The sequence below is a fragment of the Pipistrellus hanaki genome (assembly GCF_964339955.1).
Source record: "Pipistrellus hanaki genome assembly, chromosome: 3".
NCBI lineage: Eukaryota > Metazoa > Chordata > Mammalia > Chiroptera > Vespertilionidae > Pipistrellus > Pipistrellus hanaki.
Window position 1 is genome coordinate 85,606,477 of NC_140505.1, and position 23,502 is coordinate 85,629,978.

At 42.6% G+C, this 23,502-nt stretch overlaps 1 protein-coding gene across 4 annotated transcripts in view; it reads right to left on the reverse strand.

Annotated features, from left to right (window-relative positions):
• STARD13 (StAR related lipid transfer domain containing 13) overlaps nucleotides 1-23,502 on the reverse strand; it is a 241,330-nt gene that overhangs the window by 14,395 nt on the left and 203,433 nt on the right. For all 4 annotated transcript variants that reach the window (XM_084879323.1, XM_084879322.1, XM_084879324.1 and 1 more), the window contains exons 5-8: nucleotides 8,696-10,080; nucleotides 7,097-7,270; nucleotides 5,798-5,957; nucleotides 3,452-3,650 (exon numbers count right to left, since the gene is read on the reverse strand). In XM_084879323.1, coding sequence (XP_084735449.1) covers nucleotides 3,452-3,650; nucleotides 5,798-5,957; nucleotides 7,097-7,270; nucleotides 8,696-10,080 — 1,918 coding nt within the window. The remainder of the gene's footprint in view (nucleotides 1-3,451; nucleotides 3,651-5,797; nucleotides 5,958-7,096; nucleotides 7,271-8,695; nucleotides 10,081-23,502) is intronic.

The window sequence follows — 23,502 nt, forward strand, 5'->3', positions numbered from 1 at the left end:
CTCTGTTGACTAATGAGTTTGTCGACCACTGTTCTAGCCTTTTGTCTAATGCTTCCAGGGTGTTTTTATTTTGCCTATGTCATTCTTCATTTCCTCTTGATTCTTATTCATATTGATGTTCCCATTCAACTTCTTATAAATCTCATTAAGTTGCTTATAGTTCTTACCAAGTTATTTGAGCACCCTTAAAACCATTACTGTGAATTCTTTTAACAAATTGCTTTTCTTCATTTCATTTAGTTCCTTTTCTGATGATTATTCCTTTTCTTTCAGTTGGGTTTCTTTGTCTCTCTATTTTTGCTCTCCCTTTGTATTTGTTTATATGTGTTAGATAAAACTACTATGGAGCCAGACTTTGTGGTGTGGTCTTATGTAGTAGGTCTTTTGTGGGATCCAGTGGTGCAATTTCTTTGATCTCTTAGACTGAGTGGGCTAGGAAAGCCGCTTGTTGAGTTATTTGGATTCTTCTGTTATAATTGCATTTTTAATGTTTCCTATTCATGAGTGTGATGTCTTTTCAGGCTGGATGACTATGAGGCTCACCCTTGACCACATGGTGTGAGCTGTTGTGGAGATGCTGACCACAAAAAAAAAAAAAATATAACAAAACATGAAAGAAAATAAACGGAACATATCTAATATCCTTACAGCAACAATAAAAGCATCCACCAGATAATTAGGTGGAAAAAGAAAAGAGTGCAAGAATGATGGAAGAAAAGAAAGAAAAAGTATGAGAAGACAAAATGAAAGGAAAAAGGGGTAAGAAATATCAAGGCACAGAGATAAAATAAAAGCAATAAGAACAAATAATGGAGGAAGAGGGGGAGGAAAATGTTTTAAAATAAAAGAGGAAGAAAAAATTGAGATGAAAAATAGAGGAGAAAGTAGATAGACCCAAAATAAGAAAAGGAAAAAAAAAATGATGAGAAAGCAGGAGAAAAAGAAGTAAATATTGAGTAGCATTGGGGAAGAGAAAAATTTGATACATGATAAAAAAAATAGAGACTAACAAAATAACAAATTAGTAAATCAGATAGATGAAAAAAAAAAGAAAAAAGAAAAAAGAAAAAAGAACAGAAAGATAAAAATAGAAAAAGAAAAGAAGACAAAAAAAGGGAAGTGGCATTTGTCTTATTGAGTTTAGTGCCTCCTGGAAACTCCCTTTGGGTCCTGCTCTTCTGACTGTTCTGACTGCCCATTCTGGGCTTCCCAAGAGGTACTTAAGTGCTAGCCACTGTCAGAAACTGTCCTCCTTTGGCTTTCAGCAACCTGTTTGGAGCTTCAAGCGAGCCACAGTTTGTGTCTGTCTCTACGGGACTTGGCTACACCCGGGAGGGACCAATCTGCCCTCTAAAGTAGGTTTTGTTTTGCAGCATGGGGCCCAGGGATGGGTCAGTAAACTTCCCCATGTCCCCAGGCTCTGCTTTTGCCTGCCTTTGCTTGCCAACCAGCTGTCAATATTAATCACTCAAAAAACTATTTCTAAAAGGGCTTTAGGCAGAATCATGAGTCTAGACTTCTAGATCTCCCGAGAGATGGAGGTACTATTCAGAATTCAGGGAAAGTGATGGGTGTGTTTCATGCCCCAGAGCTATTAAAGTGGTCCAAAATGTTACTCTGCCCTCAGCTGGACAGAGATCCTTGTATGTAGTCCAGTGAGATTGGCTGGAAACCTGGAATTCCTATGAGTTCTCCCATGCAGGGAAAGCACCAGTCAGTTTCCTGGGATAATGGGTCAGATAATCCCTCCTCCAATCCAGTTACTGAGGGCTCCTGTAACTGTTCAAACACAGATGCGTGGCCTCTGCTTTTGTTTCCTCTGAGAATGTTAAACTGTAGGGTGTGGCATTCAGGGCTCCTTGGGGTTGGGGCAGGCTGTATCTCCTAGAATGAGTTTCTTTCCTTTTTTTTCTTTTCCTGTGCTATGGCTACTGGGAGAGGTTAGCTCCTCTCAGGAAAAATGGCTCTTTCTGTTTGGAGGTGTATGACCAAATACAGAACTCCTGGCTGCTCCTTTTCCAAGTCCCCTTGCAATGCTTCCCACCTCAGCCTTGCCTTAGGCACCTCAAGTCTGTATCTCCCTCCCTTCACCAAAGCCTATCTTCAGCTAAGATAAGCCTTGCTTTGATCTGGTTTCTTGCTGGTGAATCTCAAAAAGGGCCAAAGACATTGCTCTTGGAAATAATCTGGTGTTAACTTTAATCTGAAAACTGATTAAATGGAAATATTCATATATCATATTTCCAAGCCATAAGGGATTACTGAAAATAAAGACAAATATATTAATTGAAAAATATAGTCCAACCTCTTATGGCAACAACATCATGAACTCCCTATGTTTGGGTTCTAACAGTATGTATCATTAATTTAACCTATTCACTTTGACAAAGTAATATTTATTTAATGGATCACCACTCTATCCTGTTATTACAAATAGTACTTATTAAAAATCTTTTTGAATTTCAAATATGGTATACTCTTAAAGGCATTTAGTACTTATTTCTCTATAGTAGGGATCATCTTCAAGTGGGATCAATTTCATGTTGAGGTCTACTTCAGTCATATTTCTTCTGAAAAACTCAAAGTCCATGAGCCAAATAATTTTTTTTTCTAAGGAATTGAGAATGAGCCATCAAAATAATTATAATGATGACATTATCATATCTAGAAAGAATCTGTGTTCATTACTAATATCCTCTTTTATTGTACAATTAGCTTTAGCAGGATATGTCTTTTAATAAAAAGTTATTTTCATTATTATTTTTGAGGCTTGGTTGAGAATTATCAATTTAACATCACTTAAAAAATTCCAGCCCGACTAGAGTGGCTCAGTGGATGAACATCAGTCTATGAAGCAGGAGGTTATGGTTAAATTCCTGGTCAGAGCACATGCTGGGGATGTGGGCTCAATCATTATTGATGTTTCTATCTTTCTTTCCCTTTCCCTTCCTCCCTGAAATTAGTAAAAATATATTTTAAAAAATTCCAAGTGAAAACATAAATTAGTTGAACTAAGCATACAGCTTGATTTGGTTTGCTTACATTTCACCATTTAAAATACACTGTATTACCATATATTTGCCTTTATTTTCAGTCATTTTAACACTTTTAGCCTTAACTTTCATATATCCCAAGGAAATGCTAAATTTTAGAAAATTAAATGAGTTTTAAAAAACACCTATATACACAATAAATTTTATTGTGTTTCCTTTTCATTTAAAATTTGTTGAAACTACATTGAAAGTTAGTTTTAGATTTTAGGCCAAACTACACTGAAAAGGAAAATTTTGATACGAAAAAATATGGCCTAGAGATTTATATATCAAACTGTGAACAAAATTACTTCTGGAAAGGAGTGTAGAATGATAACTTTTATATACTTTCTTATGAGTTCATGTATTCCAGTGGATAGGTACACATGAGAACACCAATCTACATTATTTATACTTACACTGATAGATGTGGAGAAAGGTCTCACTGAGCTTGTTGGTGAAAAGAGGCTCCGGAAGGTCCCGGAAGAACTGTTTCACCATGTCTGCCACGTCATAAGCAGACTGGTCCTCATAGCTGACGTTCTCAGGGAAGTTCTCGTTCATTTGACGTAAGGCCTGGATTCTAGATTTCACACCAGATTTTCGAAAAAGGCCCACCTGAAACAAGTCACAGGGACATGTTAGTGAGGCCATGTTTGTCCCAGACATTCTCTTCCTAAGACAACATTTTGGTAGAAATGAGAAGGTGTGGAATCAAGCCTGGATAAGCAGTAATTGCATCCAAGTAAGTAAACTGTAAATAACTCGTTTAGCTACTTTGAGTAGCAGTTGAACACTGATTCCTCTTCTAAAAAATGAAGATAAGAATAATAATACCCCACCTCAAAGGGCTATTGAGGAGACTAAATGAGAATATATGTGTCTGTGCTTAGTAACTTCTTAGAACACAGTAGATGTTATTTTATTTACTATTCAACAGGTAGTGGTTAAATACCCACTATTAGGCATATTTAAAGCTCATTAGTGAGCATACCAGACAAAATTTCCCACCCTCCAAAATTTTCCATCCTCCAGTGTTGACTTAAGTGCAGGTTTGAGAAAGTTTGAAATTTGCCGGCATTCTTTCATAATTAAAAAGTAGTTATGGCTTGAAATGGAGAGTGGGAATAGACAGTGAGTAGGGATTGAGAAGGTTTTGGTGCCCACTATCTTTCTCTCTATTCATGTCTTTTGCTTCAAACTATTATTGGACCAATAATAGTAATGACACTGGTGCTGCATGTTATTCAGAATCAATAGGGGCCATGGCTGACTGGTTCCCAGTCTACCTACACTAAAGCCTATGTGATGAGGACAGAAGGTATTACAATTCATTCATTTATACCTAATCTTGCTCAAGAAAGAACTCCAGGCTACTTAAAATGATTTATAAAATACAATAAGATGCAACTAAATTAAAATAGAAGAGAAAATTAGGAGGAGGGATCATATATTTAATTAATTAAAAGCTGGCATCAAACAAGAAGTTATTCCTATTCAGCTGCACTGAAAATTAGTATCTGCTTCATCAAGAGACCATCATGATTCTGCTAGTAACTTTGATCTTGGTATTAGGGTTGATGTAAGCATCAATAACCAGAATCTTTGAGTTCTTGTAGCTTGGCTCATTCCTGTCCATTGAGCCCAAGTCCAGGGGTAAATCAATAAAAATTTCAAATAAGCTTTGGTTTCTTCACATGACATTAAAGAGTATAATGAACAAAAAGCCATATTGAATAGTTGCAATTTATCAAGTGAGAACATGGCTTTTATTTTGGAAAGAATGTCTAAGAAACTAATGGGTATCATTTGGAGTAAAAAAGACTCAGTCTAGAAATTTATAGGATGGGTAGCACTTTGGGCTCAATCATAGTCTACCATGTGGTGGTCCCCAAACAGTCCTGGAGACAGAAAATGATCTCCAAATATTTTATTTAGCTTGAGCTTTTAAATCAACTCTATAAGATGAGGGCACATTTGATTTAACTGATATTATTTTCATAATTTACTTGCATATTTTACACAGTTGTAAATAAATTTGTCTTTCCTTTAAGTTTTCCTGGTCATAATACTGCTCCAAAAAATTAATAAAAGAAAATATAAAAACCAACTCTTTTTAAAGAAAGATAACAGGGCTAAAAGAAATGCTGTGAAATCAAAACCAAAGAAACTACTTTTCCCAAGTCTGGTAAATCTGGAAATCAATGGCATCAGAGTAATAATTAAAAAGGAAATTCAATATATAATTTTTAGGGAACACAAATTAGACATTACAGCTGAAAACTGACATTGACTTTCTGCAGTCTCTCCAGGGAGTCATTCAAGGTGCCAATGAGAAAACATGCTCAAGCAGCTTGACAAAGATATAGCCTGATCAAATTAAATATCTATATATATAAAAGCCTAAGCAACCGAATATCTGAATGACTGGTTGACCAGCTGCTATGATGTGCACTGACCACTAGGGGAAGGATGCTCAATGCAGGAGCTGCTCCCTGGTGGTCAGTGAGTTCCCGTAGCCAATCTCCCATGGATGGCCAACCTTCCATGGTCCCTCCCCATAGCTGGCTGGTCCCTATCAACCCCAAAAGCAGGCCACGCCCAGAGACCCCACCATGCATGAATTTGTGCACTGGGCCTCTAGTTGACCTATAAAGAACACAATGCCTTTTATTTTCGGTGAAGCATGTTTTGTCTGATGCTGGACAATGACTTTGTCTGGCATTTCATAAATCCAATCCTGTGTCTGGGATTTCCAACCATACCTGGTCAAGGCAGTTGCTGCGAAGATATCTGAGTGCTTGCTGAATACTCTGAGGCAGCGGCTGTCCCGTTCTCTGGACATGAACTATAAGAGGAACGCCAAAGACAGTCTTGCCTTTGTAATCAGGAACTTTCATCCTCTTCATGAACTTTGGAACTGACCTAGAATTCACAGAAACCAGGTCATCAAGCCTCCTGGGGCCTACTGTTGAGAGAGGCTGTGAAAGCAAGCAAGAGGGGAAAGCCAAGCTTTTGTTGGAATACCCAACAGGCATGAGGGAATTCAATATTTCTCTCTTAATTAATCACAGTACATAGAAGGACAATGTGTGCCCCTTACCTATGTTAGAACTCTATTATTATATATAGCATGATTCACGTTAGTAGGTGGATTTATGGCTCTGTTTTCAAATCAAGTGGTCAACTTTCTAATTTAATTGTGACTACACACCTCTCAAGTAATAAACACTTAAAAGTCCCCAATAAGACAAAATGAAACTTAAAAACTACAACAAGAAGAATGAACTTAGTTGGGTTGGGGGAGAAAGGAGGGGAGAGAAGATAAAAAGCATTTCTTGGGTATAATTTTCTATTATTAATTGTACTTTTAAAGGAATTTTTAATATACAAGCACATTAATTTGATCATGCAACTTATAACTTTGTACATTATTTTTATAAAAGCATTGCCAATTCTTCTATATACATAATATATATCATAGGACAACTAGTGACACATTTAATATTTTTTCAAATCATCTAAAATAGGTCCACATTTAAGTTCCAACACATGCTTTGTCAATTCCTTATTACAAACGTTTTGCTGCATGTTCTTGTTTTTATTTTCCAATTAAATAAAAGCAGACATGTCCCTGAAGAATGAAATGCCTTTTGAATGAATCAATGCTCTAGGTGTTGAGCTCTGCATTGGCCTGAAGGTACAAATAACAGATGTTTCCTTGCAAACTGCCAGAATTACTTTACAGCAAGTTTATTTTTAATTCCTCTGTTCACAATTAATCACCCTTTACTTGACTTTTGTTCTTATTGGAAGTTGAGTGCCTTCCCTGGACACTGGCAGAGAGTGACAAATAAAGCCATACTTCCTGCAGGCTACACCCCCTTCCAGCTGAGGCAGCCTGGGGGGCAGACAGTAAGGCAGAACTCCAGGCATTATTTTCAGGAGATCAGCAAGTAAAGGCAATGATCAGGTCCTTCAGAAATCAGAAAGTACTAAAGCTTTTGAAATCACATGCTTAGCTCTAGCCAAATGATGCCCTCTGGAGTGAACATGCTACATACCATGTCCAGCCGTGTTTGTTGGACATGGAGTGCTTCTCCATGATGGCCGTGAGGCGGAGCAGCGAGAAGCGCTGGAGCAGGTTCAGCTGGCTGGCGGTCTGGTTGCTGATGTGGGGTGATGCTGTGGATGGCTGAGGCTGGTGGGAGAGCTGGAAACTATTCCATCGGAGTCGCCTTTACCAGAGAGACCATCAGAGAGATAGTCACAAAGTGAATATGTTATCCTGAAACACAGGATGTGACTAATTTTTAAGTGGCTATTCAAAATAGGTTCAGTGCCAAGAAAATCACCAAGCAAATGAAAACAGAAGAACAGACCAAAGAAACTACTTTTTTCCAAGTCATTATCTATTTCATTAGGAGGTTTAAATAAGTTACGTAATAATTTTTACTTGTTCATCCCTAAATTTGCTCCCAAATGTTGAAAGCAGCTGATTGTGTATGTGTGTGTGTGTATGAGAGAGAGAGAGAGAGAGAGAGAGAGAGAGAGAGAGAGAGAGAGAGAGAGGAGAGAGAGGAGAGAGAGGAGAGAGAGGAGAGAGAGAGAGAGAGAGAGAGAGAAAGAGAGAGAGAGAGAGAGAGAGAGAGAGAGAGAGAGAGAGAGAGAGAGAGAGAGAGAGAGAGAGAGAGATGAGTGCGCTATCTCAGTGTTTGGGAGCACTAGAATATTTTTATATTGCTACCCTGTCCCTGCACTCACCTCTCATTTGGTGTTGAGATGGAGCCTGATAGGCACAACTGAAGCACTGCTGATATCATGACACATCAGTGAGTCCCAAGAGACATCACTGCCTCCACTAGAGGCACACACATCATTACTCTTTCTACTAGTTAGGCCCATCCAAGGCCATTGTACTAGAATACTTCTGAAATGGTCTTTGTACAACAGCTTTTATATACTTTGTAACTGACATCGTAAAACCAAATAAACTTACGAAGTACATACTTTAGATAGCAGAATTTTCTCATACAATTAAATTAAAAATAGTTTAACATTTGGGGTAGAGATATATTTTAATCAATACTGTTCCAAGGTCACGAGAAGCACATGTGCACAGGCACTGGGCCTCCATTATGTGATTGTCTGTGGTACCTTTGCACATAAGCTCATTAAAAAACAAAACAAAACTAATATTGAATTAGAGGGTACACTCAGAGAAATAAAAGTGAGATAATATGGATTCAATCACCATGTTAACTGAAGAGAAGACATACTTCTGTTCAAATGATTCCTAACCACATACATCTCTTAACAGTGTCAGGCATTTAATAAGTGCTCTATAAATGTTTAAAAAATAAATGCACAGACCATAATTATTAAGAGTTGGATTAGCCGAGACCGGTTTGGCTCAATGGATAGAGCGTCGGCTTGGGGACTGAAGGGACCCGGGTTCGATTCCGGTCAAGGGCATGTACCTTGGTTGCGGGCATATCCCCAGAAGGGGGTGTGCAAGAGGCAGCTGGTCGATGATTCTCTCTCATCGATGTTTCTAGCTTTCTATCTCTCTCCCTTCCTCTCTGTACAAAATCAATAAAATATATTTAAAAAAAAAAAAAAGAGTTGGATTAAAAATCATTTCACAAAATCATGCCACCAACCTGTTTGGCCTGGTCAGAGAGGCCCCTACACCAGAATCCCTTCTTTCTTTGACCCCCGTGGTTTCTGATTCAATAAGTGATGTTCCATCTCTTTCCACATCACTGGGTGTTATCTGACCTTCAGAAATAGAATTGCCTTCGAAATCTAGGGTGACCTGATTAGGAAATGGAAAGGGGCATAAGCCAGGTTTTCCAACCAAAGCCTCATGTGCTTGCAGTTCAGGCAAGACATGCTTTGACCAGTCATCCATTCCCTCTTGGTGCCCACTGGCATGGTGCAGAATGTCCTCTAAGTGAGGGAAGAGGTCATCTTTCTCCAAGTCCAAAAGGTCTCCTGTGCTGGCATACAATGGAACGTTGTCATAGATGCTGACTCGACTTGCTCTGTGGCAGGAGGCAATGAGCCTGGGCTCCCTGGCACAAGGGCCATGCTGTCTACCCAGGGAGATGCTACCAGTCCTCCAGTTCACCCCATTGCTGTTGTCTGATGGTGAGAGGCTTTCGATAGACAGTGCCTTCGGGAATGTTCCCGGTTTGTGATCCTTGGGAATGTGTACTACCAAGTTCTCCTGGGAATGAAACTCATGTGTGTGGTTTTGGTCACATGCATTCCACAGTGCTGTCCCAGCCAGCACATCCAGGTCTTCTAAGTACATGCCCCCACGCTTGTTGGCCTCCTGGCATTTCCGTTCCTTCAGGCCAGGTGTGCTCAGCCCACCACTGCTGTTTTCCAAGGGGCTGCTTTCACTGCTCCATTTGCCGGGACATTGAAGCCCTTTACTGCAGGCAGCCGGGGGCGAGTTCTGGAGGTCTCCGTTGGGGATTTGGATGCACTGCATGGCCCTGAAGGACTCTGGCTCCTGTTGTAGCACAGGCCTGCTGATCACCAAGCCACCTGTCTGCCCCTTATGCCTTCCATGTGCTCCTTTTGCTCGGAGCGTTTCCATGCGTTTCAAAAATGATTTGGCTCTGGCCCTGCTGGGTTTCTCATTCTTTGGGTGGAAAGGGTAGTTGAGAACATCTTTGGGGGACTGTGGGAGGCTGCTGCTGAATACCGTGGCATCCAGCATGACCGGGCTGTCAGAACAGTACTGGCTGGAGCAGTCCAGCGCCTCCCGGCCAGTGCCCTGGCTGCCAGGGTGGCTGCGTCCGTCACTCCCACCACTGCTCTCGCTGTGGATGGAGCAGACCTCGGGCTCACTCAGGTCTGTGAGGACACTTTCACTGCTGACTGTGTTTCTCATTCTCATGTCTCCAGATGACCCATTTCTGTCTCCCCCAGGAAACAGTGTGTGGAGGTTGTCCACACGAGACCACCGCCGACTGGTTCTTTGGAAAGTCCATTTGTTACTGATACAGAGGTCTTCTTCATCTGAGTCTTCACCCTGAAAAATATGAATGATAGTGCACATTGGCTTGTGGCTCAGACGAAATGGAAAATCTAAAGCCCAGGGGCATGGGCCTACCACCTCCTCTCCCTTCCCTCCATCTCATGCACACCCTCTGTTTTTTTGGGCACCTTTGGGTAAAGGTGATTCCACCATCATGCACGGTCCTGCAACACCCTCTCCCTCCCTGGTGGCTAGAGGATCTCTTCCCAACTGCCAAGCTTTCTTCCTTTAAATTTCATAGAGTTTCTGAATCATTCCTTTTTCTCTGAGAAGATTTTCCCGACTGATTACAAAGAAGGTATAATTAGCATCTGACTAGACAGTCTAAATCTGAAACATCTGTGGTCTCTTTTTCACACAGAAACTTAATCCTGCCATAAAAAGCAGTTACTTCTTTTCTGAAACCTCTTCACTGAGCTCCAGGACCATATTTCCAGCTTCCTTCTTCTGAACCTCAAGGTCACTGTGTCTCAAAGCTAATCTTAGTCTCCCCAACTTGGTTCTTATTGTATAATAGAGGCCAAGTGCACATCTGTGCACTGGGGTGGTGGGCCCCTCACCCCGGCCTGCACTCTTTCGCAGTCTGGGATCCCTCTGGGGATATCTGCTAGACACCCCCTGAGGAGCCCTTAGTGCTGCCATGGAGGCAGGTTAAGAAAATATGCCACTGCCTCTACTATCATCAGCCATGAGCCCAGCTTCTGCCTGAGCAGCGCTCCCCCAGGGGAGCTCACTGACCACCAGGGGGCAGCTCCTGCATTGAGCTTCTCCCCCCTGGTGGTCAGTGCTTGTCATAGTGACTAGCCATTCTGCAGTTCAGTCGATTTGCATATTAGGGTTTTATTATATAGCACTAGAAGCTGGGTGCATGAAATTCGTGCACTGGGGGTGGGGGTGGGGGGTCACTCAGCCCACCCCACCCCCCTAACAGTCCAGGAGCTCTCAGGGGATGTCCTACTGATGGCTTAGGCCCACTCTCCACAGGCCTAAACCATTTGTAGGCCTCCCTCTGCAGGAGGCAACCTGGCTGATAGGGGAAGGCACCACCCCCATCCCCCCGCTGCTGCTACCACTCCCCGTTGCTGCAGCCACCACAGTGTTTTCATCAACACAGACTCCAGTCCCTTCACCACAAAAAAAAAAAAAAAAAAAAAAAAAAAAAAAGACAACTTTCTTTAGGCTTTTTCAAGATGTCTCTTTCATAGGATATGACATTTCTTTCTTTTTTTAAATCCTCATCTGAGGATATATTTCCATTGATTTTTAGAGAGAGTGGAAGAGAGGGGGAAAGACAGAGAAACCTCAATGTGAGAGGGACACTGTGATTGGTTGCCTCCGGCATGAGCCCTGACCTAGGCCCCAGCCAGGGAAGAGCCTGTAACCTAGGTACATGCCTTGATTGGAATCGAACCCAGACCCTGCGAAAGGCCAAAGCTCTATCCACTGAGCCAAACCCGCTAGGGCAGATATGACATTTCTTAGCCCCTCCAGGGGCGGACCTTCGTTTTTTCCTCCAGGAGTGAGGTGGAAAAACCCTAGATCACTTTCTTGGATTCTTATAACCCAAGTTACCAAGAACAGTGCAAGTAGCATACAGAAGCTTAGTCAATGAGCAGCCAGAAAAGGTGTTTCCTTGGCGGGACTGCTGGTGAGGGCCTGCCCTTGGTCGCGAGTGAACCCTCTCCCTCTCTCTGTCCCTGTCCCTATCCCTGTCCTTGTCCCTCTTCCTTTCCTTCTTCCTCTCCCTCTTCCTTTCCTTCTGGTCCACTCTCTCTAAAAAGCAATGAAACAATATCCTCTGGTGAGTATTAAAACACAAAACACAGAAAACACAGAGATGCTAAATATGTAGGCCTGTAAAAGAAATTTCTTGGTTCTTTGAAGATCCCTACATGAATTTTATTAACAACCAGAGGCCCGGGGAACAGAAACTTGTGCACTGGGGGGTAGGGAGTCCTTCAGCCTGGCCTGCACCCTCTCGTAGTCTGGGAGTTTTCGGGATGTTCAACTGATGGCTTAGGCCCGCTCCCTGTGGGGAGTAGACCTAAGCTGCAGTCTGGCCTCCCTCTGTGGGAGGTGACAGCACAGGCAGTGAGCAGCTGGCCCAACCCCCCATTCCACCACCACCACCACAGGTGGCCTCCCTCTGTGGGGGGTGACCCTGGTGGGCCAATGTGGGGACAGTGGTTGAAGGTTGCATTCTGGATTTTCATATCACATTTCAGGAAAGTAGTGATGGGAAGTTGACATTAAGTAAGCATTCTAAAAAAGCCCTTTCAGCAAATAGTTTTTGAGAAGGCAAAAGGATATGCTTCTAAAGAAATTATAGATATTTTAAAACAGAAACTATAATATTTAGTGTGGGCTCCAATGAGCTCTCTCAGGCTATCCCAAACTTGGTTACTGATGCTAGTAAACACATAGTACTTGGATAAGGACTCCTTTATTTTGGTTAAGAAAATATGCCAAGCTGGGTACAGTGGACTGGTAGTGGAAAGCCTGCCCCTGTCTGCTAAGCTCTAAGAGCTTATTATACTAGCTTTGGGCAACAGGAAGGTACTCACAACCCAACAAAGGCATGTGAAAAGTGGTGACTTGCTGAAAAATAAGTCAAACAGTTCAGGAAGTTTTTTCAGTATTTAGATCGAACCAAAACAAACAAACAAAAACCAAACATGTAGTAAACAAAGAAAAAAACATCCCTTCTCCTTTAGCAACTTCTCCTTTACCAAAGTATGTGCCAAAGGATATTGACATGATTCTGTATCTTTGTTTTCCTCTAGTGCAAGATCTTTCAAACTATTGATAGTAACCTGTAATAAGAAATACATTTTCTATCACAACTCAAGGCACATATAAATATTATAATCAATCAATCAATCAATCAATCAGGCTATTCTTATCCTGTTTGTATTCTGATATATTTTATTTATTAAAGTACTAGAGGCCTGATGCTCAACATTTGTGTGTGGGGGGTGGGGGGCTTCTCTCAGCCTGGCCTGTACCCTCTCCAATCTGAGTCCCCTCAGGGGATGTCCAACTGCCTCTTTCAATCCGGGACCACTGGCTCCTAACTGCTCGCCTGCCTGATTGTCCCTAACTACATCTGCCTGACTGCCTGATTGCCCCTAACTGCTCCCCTGCTGGCCTGATCACCCCTAACCACCTCTGCCTCACCCAGCACCAGGGACCCAGGATTACCTCCCTCTGACCGGCTGCAAGCACCCAGGACCAGGGCCACAGTGGACTGTGGGCCGGTGGCTTCGTCCTGGCCACAGCTGCAGTCACCTTGGACCGCAGGATGCGTGGCTTGTCCTTCTTATGGGCTGCAGGCGCAGACTCAGCTATTGGCACCCGGGACTGCAGGGCGTGCAGCTTGTCCCTCTCCCATGTAACAGGCACAGGCACTGGCACCCAGGACCACGGGGCCTGTGGGGCAGGCAGCTTGTCCCTCTCCTGGGCCACAGGTGCAGGTGCAGCCACTGGCACCTGGAACTGGGGGGAGTGCAGCTTATCCCTCTCCCAGGCCGCAGGCACAGGTGCTGGTGCCCAGGAACGAGGGGCAGGTGGCTTGTCCCTTTCCTGGGCTGCAGCCTGGCTGGTCCTTATTTGTCTCATGCAAGCTCATTTGTGCCTGGCTGGCCCCAATCCTCTCTCCCCAGTGTTGAGTGTCTGAGCCATTATGGCATGATGGCATGAGGGCATGATGACCATTTGCATATTAGCTCTTTATTATATAATATAATATATACACTAATAAAAGAGAAACATACTAATTGACCATACCTTCACGACACCCACCAGCCAATCAGGAGTGCGTATACAAATTAACCCAACAAAGATGGTGGGTTAATTTGCATATGCAGGTGCCAAGCAGCTGGGTGCAGGGTGGGACACAGGCGTTCTGCACCACCTCAGGCCACTCGGGGCCTCTGGGCAGCATGGGAAGGAAGAAAGGCGGCTCCAGCCAGAGTGAAGGCAGTGCCGGCAGCCAGGGGAAGGAAGGCCCATTCTTGCATGAATCTTCGTGCAATGGGCCTCCAGTTGACATATAATATTATATTAGTTTCAAGTGTACAATAAAATAATTAAACATTTATACACTTCACAATCTAATTACCATAATTCTAGTAACCATCTGTTATAAAGTTATTATAACATTTATTGTTAACTGTTTTCCCTGTGATATATATTACTTCCCCATAACTTATTTATTTTATAGTGGAAGTTTGTATTTCTTATTCTACTTCACCTTTATTATCCATGCCTTCATCTCCATCAGTTTGTTCTCTGTTGAAATTATATGATATTTGTCTTTCTCTGTCTGATTTATTTCATTTAGTTGTACTCTGATATTTTATAATCTAATTTAGTCTGTTTCCTTTTTAAAAAAATGTTGTTTGTACCCTGGCTGGCACAGCTCAGGGGTTAGAATGTCAGCCAACACACTGAAGAGTCATAGATTTGATTCCTGGTCAAGGGCATGTACCTGGGTTGCAGGTTCAGTCCCTGAAACCAGTTGGGGCATGTGCAGGAGACAATTAAATGATGTGTCTCTCTCATATCAATATTTTTTCTCTCCTTTTCTCTCTCTCTCTCTCTCTCTCTCTCTCTCTCTCTCTCTCTCTCTCTCTCTCTCTCTCTCTTTTCCTACCTTCATCCCACTCTCTTTAAAAAGTCAATGGAAAAAATATCTTCAGGTGAAGATTTAACAAGAATGAAAATGTTTGTGACCCACCAAATTTATTTGACAATCCATTAATGGGCCATGATCCACAGTATGAAAAACATACTGTATTAGAGTTAAATTTTTATGCATTCAACTAGAGGCCCAGTGCAATTGGGGGGGGGGGCGGTCCCCTCAGCCCATCCTGCACCCTTCTAATCCAGGACCTCTTGGGGGATGTCCGATTGCCAGCAGTTGGACATCCAACTTACAATCTGGACCACTGGTTCCTAATCACTCACCTGCCTGCCTGCCTGGCAGCCCCTAACTGCCCCCCCCCCCCTTGCCAGCCTGATTGCCCCTAACTGCCCCCTTGCCAGCCTGGTTGCCCCTAACTGCCAGCTGCTGCCAACCAGGTTGCCCCAACTGCCCCCTCCCTGCTGCCTGGTTGCCGACTGCCCCCCACCCCCACTGGCCTGGTCACTCTTTACTCCCTCCCCTTCCAGCCTAGTCACCCCCAACTGTCCACCTCTGCTGGCCTGGTCATCCCTAACTGCTCCTCTGTCAGCCTGGTCTCCCCCAACGACACCCTGGCCTGGTCACCCCTCAACCTCATGCCTCCCCCCCTCCCCCATGGCTGGCCTAGTCACTCCATGCAGCCTGCTGTTCCGTCATTTGGTCATCCCTCACTAACCCCCCTGCTGCCTGATTGTTCAGTCATTTGCGTGGTTACCCCACGCAGCCTGATTGTTCAGTCATTTGGTTGTCTCTCACTAACCCCCCTGCTGGCCTAGTTGTTGGCAGCCATCTTGTGAGGATGTGAGGGTTAATATACCTATTTATTATATAGGATGGCCCAGGAGACTACCAGGAATGTAGCAAACTCCCCATAATAATAATTGTGGAACTGTCCTCATTGGTTAAGAAGTAATCAGATTTAAGCAGGTTGATAATTTTTTCAGACTAAAAACAAATTGATCATTTAGAAATGCAAAATGGAAATATCTAGGAGTCACATGCCCTAGAAAAAGAAACACCAAACTAACTTTATTCACCTATTGTAATGGTTTAGTACCATGAAAATACTATGGACATAGACTGTCTGGATTTTGGCAAGGGAGCTGACAAAGGCTCTGCTGATATGGTTATGCCAGAGATGGCTAACTGTGCTGGATGCTACAGAGAGTTTTATTAGCAACTGGTTGGGTAAACCCAGCACAGACTATGATCCAAAGACTGAACACAACTAAGGAATGATGTCTGGAGGATGCCTTAAAGTTATGCCTACTTTAAGAATAACTTGAATGAGCCAGTACAACTCATGTGTTTAAAATAAGATGATGATATAAGGTAATTCACTAAGTGATCATGAGCAAGGCACCCTTTTTGAGACTCAATTTTCTATCTCTAAAATGGAAATGATAATAATGCACATCAAGCATGGTATGTCAATTTGCCCACATGAAATTATATGTGAAAATACAATATAAACCTCAAAATGCAAGATAAAAGTAATTGTCATTGTTATAGACTGGCAACATGGAGATGTATAAAGATCTTAACAGAATAGAAGATAACCTAAATAAGATGACATTTCATGAAGTAAAATATAAGGACCTAACTTTAAAAATCAACCATAGGATGTGTGCGATAGAACAATTTGGTTTAAGAGCAGTTGCTATTCATAGCTTTGGGAGTTGTAGCAAATTTAAGCTTAGTGTGAATTAACCATGCAATATGGCTACCAAACTAAGTCACCAAACTAAGTTGCTTAGTTTACATGACCAGAAGCATGGATTTCAAGCCCTTGCTGGTGTGGCTCAGTTGGTTGAACATAGTCCCATGCACCAAGAGGTTACAGGTTTAATTCCCAGTCAGGGCACATGCCCAGGTTGCAGGCTCGATCCCTAGTAGGGGTTATGAAGGAGGAAGCCAATGGCTGTTTCTCTTTCCCCCTCCCTTCCTCTCTCTCTAAATTAATAATTTTTTTTTAATTATTCAGAAGGCTGGAGCTCCACTGTGTTGTGCGCTGGTCACTCACCTCAGGAAGTATGAGCTTGTGTTCTAATTGCAACATATTAAGAGGCACATGGGAAGGGCTACATTTTGAGAGATGGGTAATCAGAATGTGAAGGATGATTGACAGAACCAGGAGTTTGGTTTAGAAAGGAGGAACTTTAAAGCAGTGTTACACAAAATGTGGTCCAGAGGCTGCCGGTCCCAAAACTTACCAGTCTTCAATGAGATAAATATAGACTTTGAGAGTAAGCATTAGAATGTTTGTCACCATTTGGAAAGGCCAGGATATCCAAGTTTGTGATCATGGACACCTGTTACAATGAGGCGCAATCAGGCCAGCAAGGGTGCTGTGTGCAGTAGCTCCACATTACAATTATGTGCATTTTAAGATTAGTTTATCTACCATAACTCAAAGTGCATAATGTACAGGAGGCATTGTTTTACAAAAGGATAATTGTTGGAATTGGCTAGTGGTGGAGGGTTAAAGATGAAATTTGAAAATATAGAAACACTTATTTCATTTTGAAAAAAGGTACGAAGAAATATTTTCAAACCTCTTTTTTTTATTCCAGTCAACATATTCTATGAAACTGGTTTCTTTATAATGACTAGTATTAAAACAAAACAAAACAAAATTTTAGATATACATTCCTTTCTGAGAATAGTGTTGTCAATCCAACCTAAACTACAATAGATAAGAAATAAGAAACCCAATGTCATAAATACAGCCATATGTCTAATCAAAGTCTGAGTACAGGCATTTAATATAGGGAATTGCTATCTCAAAGTAAACTTTTTGTTTGTGACAGTTGAACAACAAAAATATTATAAGTGCAATTAGAGTTCTTTATATTAATTACCAATATGTACACTTTCACTAAAAATGTGAATTTATAATTATTTTGTACTTATTTTATTTGTTTTGATTGTATTTATCAGAATGCAATTTTGTATCTTTTAAGTCTAATAATAAGACATTTAGGCTTCTATTTCCCATAACTCTTTTAATTTTATATTTCTAGTCATTAATTCATTTGTATTAAATTTTACTAAAGTATCTCAGTCAGTAGCACACTGGAAATTAAAAACAAAACAAAAACAACAGTCACTCACCACAGACAGTTTGAGAAACTGTTCGATTGTGCATAGGTATGAAAACTTTCTGTAAAGTGTCAAATAGTAAATGTTACAGGTTTACAGGCCATGTACTCCCTGTCACAACTAATTGACTCTGCTCTTGTAGCAAAAAAAAAAGATACTGTAACTGCTATCTTGTAATTAGCTAGTTATCCTATATAATAAAATCCTAATATGCAAATTGATCAAATGTCAAAACGACTTGTTGCTATGATGCACACTGACCACCAGGGGTTAGATGCTCAATGCAGGAGTTGACCCCTGGTGGTCAGTGAACTTCCACAGGGGGAGCACTGCTCAGCCAGAAGCTGGGCTCATGGCTGGCAGGTACAGCGGAGGTGGCGGGAGCCTCTCCCATCTCTGGTGCCGGCACGTGGTAAGAAGCAAGGGGCCCCGCACTGTGAGAGCCCCAGACTGTGAGAAGGATGTTTGACTGCTGGTTTAGGCCTGATCAAGCTGGCAGGTGGACATCCCCCGAGGGGTCCTGGACTGCAAGAGTGCAAATCTCATGCACCAGGCCTCTAGTTAATAATAAAAAAGGAGCAAAGGGAAACCAAACATTTTAGGCATGTCATTTGGGCAGCTTCACTAGGAAGCTGTAATTTCACACACCCTAGGGAACCATTGGCCCATTCCCTACAAAACACTGGGGGAAGAGGTCCAACAAAGAGGAGACAGATGCATGCTCTGTGAAGTTGGGATGACATAGGGATGGCACTTGCCTGTTAGTTAAACCTGAAAACAGAGATTGTTGGCCAGACCAGAATGTGTAGAATCACTGCAACACTTTGAAAATTGGGCAATACATAATCCCCTAAACAAGGGGGCTTGCTCTCTCTTGTGGTTCTTGGCTCTCTTGCATTTGCCCATAATCCATGGCCATGCAGACCCCAAATGCAATGGACTAATGGACTGAAATGGGGAACACAGCGAAGCTAGCCTGATGCTGTATTGGATTGCTCCAACATGGAAAGGAAACTCTGGATCATGGCTCTAATTTAACCCTATTGAAGCCACAGCAACACTTCTTTTATGGCTGGGCAAAGGGAAATGGGACTTTGGAAACTAAGGCATTTGATTCCACAGAAATAAAGCTTCCTACAATATTTTGTCCTCCTGTGTGTCTCCGAAAATTCCTTCTCTTGGGATATAACAAGAAATCCATTCCCACGAGCAACAGGGGGGGATATGGACCTCCCCCCACCAGTAAGTAACACAATTTTCTTTATAAAACTGGCAGAATAATTGGCTGACACTCAGTGTAGAGGACAGAACTAAATGGTTGCTATATGAAAGGGAAAATCTGAATTTTGTGCCTCTTCAGAAAAAATAGCTGGAATTAGATAGGCAATTTTACAACGAATCAGCTTTTAGCTTTAGTGATTAGAATAAAACAAATTGCCTTGCAGTGTAATGAACTCATCATGTCTAGATGCTTACAAGCAAAGGTTGTGTGACTTGTGAGGGATGCTCTAAGAAGTAAATCATGAAGTGAATTTGAGGTTGGAAAAGATGGAAGGTCCTTTCCAAATCAAATAGCCTACAGTTCTAGGATATTTACATGCAATTATCTCCAATTCAAGACAATAACACTCTCCAGGTACACGAATGCTGTAATAAAATGTAATTTTTATCTTATTTGGCTCTACTGTAGGAAGCTGCCAGGAGGTGTCTTATTTGCTGGGAGATACAGGAGTATGAAATGCAGTGGGGATAGAGACCAGGCCTCTTGAAAATTGCAGCTCTATGAAAACGCCCATGGCATCCAGGCCAGGAGATGCTGCTGCAAGGTGGAAATTAGTCATGGTTTTTGTGTAGCTGTCCACTTTGGTCGCAATGTCAATGATAACTACTAGAGGCTCAGTGCATGAAATTCGTGCATGGAGGTGTGTGTCCCTCAGCCCAGCCTGCACCCTCTCCAATCTGGAATGCCTTGAGGGATGTCTGATTGCCCAGTAGGATCAGGCCAAAATGGGCAGTTGGAGATCCCTCTCACAATCCAGTACTGCTGGCTCCCAACTTCTCACCTGCCTGCCTTCCTGATTGCCCCTAACTGCTTCTGCCTGCCAGCCTGATCACCTCCTAACCACTCCCCTGCCAGACTGATTGATGCCTAACTGCTCCCCTGTCAGCCTGTTTGCCCCTAACTGCTCTCCCCTGCAGGCCTGGTCCCCCCCAAATGCTTACCCCTGCAGGCCTGGGTCCCCCCCCACAACTGCCCTTCTCTGCAGGCTCAATTGCCCCCAACTTCCCTCCTCTGCTGGCCTGATAACCCCCAACTGCCTTCTCCTGCAGGTCTGGTCCCTCCCAACAGCCTTCCCCTGCTGGCCATCTTGTGGTGGCCATCTTGTGTCCACATGGGGGCAGGACTTTGACCACATGGGGGCAGCCATATTGTGTGTTGGAGAGATGGTCAATCTGCATATTACTCTTTTGTTAGATAGGATAGAGGCCTGGTGCATAGGTTGGGGCCAACTGGTTTGCCTTGAAGGGTGTCCTGAATCACAGTGAGGGTTCCCTTGTGGCCTGGACAAGGGACCTGTGGTGGTTTGCAGGCTGGCCATGCCTCCTGGTGACCCAAGCTGAGGCCCTGGTATCTGGGATTTATTTATCTTCTATAATTGAAACTTTGTAACCTTGAGCAGAGCCAAGCCTCCTGCTTGCTCTGTGGCCACAGCCATTTTTGTTGGGATTTATTTATCTTCTATTATTGAAACTTTGTAGCCTCGAGTATAAGCCTAGACTGACCAGAGTGTGTGGAAAGCTTGGCTTTCTTCATTGCCAGGGGCAACTCAAGCCTCCTGCTCTCTGCAGCTCCTGGCTGCCACCATTTTTGTTGGGATTTATATATCTTCTATAATTGAAACTTTGTAGCCTGGACTAGAGGCCTAGGCCAGCCAGGGTGTGCAGAAAGCTTGGCTTCTTCCATTACTGGGAAACCCAATCCTCCTGCTCTCCCTGTGGCTGCAGCCATCTTGGTTGGGTTAATTTGCATACTTGCTTCTAATTGGCTTGTGGTTGTGGCTTGTGAATGTAGCAAGGTATGGTCAATTTGCATATTACTCTTTAATTAATTAGGATAATTTAAATTAGAAACTTATTTGCAGGCCTCTCCCTCATGGATAATCTAGGTAAGAGTCTTGGGCACATATGTGCCCTTCCTCTTCCTCATTTAACACACAGCCTTTTGGAGTTTCTAGTCTCTGATTACTTTGAATTGGAGTCATATCACATAAAGGCTAACCCTAATTAGGGAATTTCAATGTTGTCATAAAGCAAGTGGAGATTTTGTGAGAAATACTAAAGAAAAAATATTTTTCTGAGAACAAGTAGTGCTTGCATGTACCTTGTTTTCCATTTAGATGAAGCTCTAATGTTTATTTTTTAAATAAAAAAGAACATTCTTAGCTGAAATTATATCTTCCTCAGAGACAAATGCCAACCAGACACTATAAAAGGAAGGTTGTTTGTTTGTTTGGTTGGTTGGTTGGTGGGTTGGTTTTTTAAGAGAAATTTGACCATATCTTTACACTGGGAAGGATCCACATGAGTCTACAGATTAAAGGGGCAGCTGATCCATAGTTACATAGAGATTTCAGAAGTTATATTCCATTAGAGTTAGCTAGAGCTGAGTGGCTGGGTCTGCCTGCTCAGAAGCAGGAATGTGCCACTTGAAATGCTGCCTGGGGAGGAGCATAAAGCCAGAAGCATGGGGACAGCTGGTGTCCATTGGCTCCTGAAATGCCTCTTGGCTGGGCTTTACAAGTCTTTCAGTGAGATTTGTGGCCAAGATTGAGAACGCATTCTCCCTATAAGGAAAGTAATCTTGAACCTTCTGCAAGGAAAAAAATCTTATGGTGTTATTTGTGGGAAGGCAGGTATGATTTCATTTTTCCCCATGCTTCACAAGTGGTATTCAATGTATGAGAAAAGTGCACAACTCATTACTAAGTCTGAATGAGGCTTCACTATCCTCATCTAGACTTTTTTTTTCTTCCTTGGATCAACTCACCACCCTCTTCAGACAAAATCAAATGAGAAGAAAATGCGAAGTAGAGCAATAAGATTCATGACTCATTCACTGTGAAAAATCTAGAGATGTCCATGAAAATCTATAATAATAAAAGCGTAATATTCAAATAGACTGAATGGCCGAACAGCAGAATGGCTGTCCGGACAACCATGCTATGACACTGGTGCCAGCCAGCCAAGGTGGGTGCGATGCAATTGGTGGTGGTGGTGCTGGGTGCCATCATCCCATGATCACCTCTCAGAGGGAGGCCAAGGCCACCTGCTGAGAGGGTGATCAATATAGGGGGAAGGAGGAGTGGCAGCCTTCGTGGAAGTGCCAGGCCAAGGTAAATGTGGGTGGGGGGTGGGGCCAGCTGCCAGAAGCCAGAAGGAAGCCCTGATCTCAGGTGCTGGCAGCCAAAGGGAAGCTGGTGCCAGCAGCTGGGAGAAGGAAGGCCTACCCTTGTATGAATTCCGTGCATTTGGCCTCTAGTATTAAATAAATCATGGACTTTAGTACATATGACAAGGAACATATCTCTTCTAAAAACAACAATAAAAATACATAACTATATTTTGCTGAGGAAACACTTCCAGGTCTCATTCAGGCTCCAAGATATTTCAAGACACCGATCTTGGAAAGGCAAGGAGGGGTTCAAATTCTGACTCTGCTATTTCTTAACTTTCTGCCCTTTAATTTCCATATCTGTTATATGGGCTTAATAATGAGGACAGTGCCTAGGACACAATAGGCATGTGTGAATGTTTGCTCCTAACACAAACTGCTGGGCAAGCAACCTAGAGACCTTTCATAGGCCCCAAAGCCCCAAAGAGAGGAGAATATTTGTGGCCCAAATAAGCTATTTAGGGATGATATTCTGCAGAATTATGCATGTTTGGGTCTTAGCAGATTAGAGATGAAGATTATATTTTTTGGATTGCTTAAAATGGGTACATAGCCAGAGGAAATGTGGCTTAGTTTCCTTTCAAATAAACTAATTCCAAAATGGATTGAAGTTTCACATGGCATTCGGGTCTCAAGTTTCACTTTTTATTTTTGATCATTTGTAGTGATGGTGGGGGGGTGCGATCACCCCATGATCACCTCTCAGAAAGAGGCCCAGGACACCAGCTGGCAGGGCAATCAATCTATTATTCCTGTTTTGCATTTATTTATTTATTTACTTACTTACTTATTTATCCTATATAATAAAAAAGTAATATGCAAATTGACCACACCTTTGCTACACTCACCAGCCATGCCCATCAGCCAATCAGGAGCAAATATGCAAATAAACCCAACCAAGATGGCTTCAGCCACAGAGATCAGGCGGGAGGCTTGGGTTTCCCTGGCAATGGAGGAAGCCAAGCTTTCCGCTGGCTCAGGCCTCTATTCAAGGCTACAAAGTTTCAAAGATAGAAGATAAATAAATTCCAACAAAAATGCAGCAGCCAGGAGCTGGAGAGAGCAGGAGGTTATGGTTGCCATGGGAGATGAAGGAAGCTAAGCTTTCCACCTGCCCTGACTGGCCTAGGCCTCTGCTTAAGGATACAAAGTTTCAATTGTAGAAGATAATAAATTC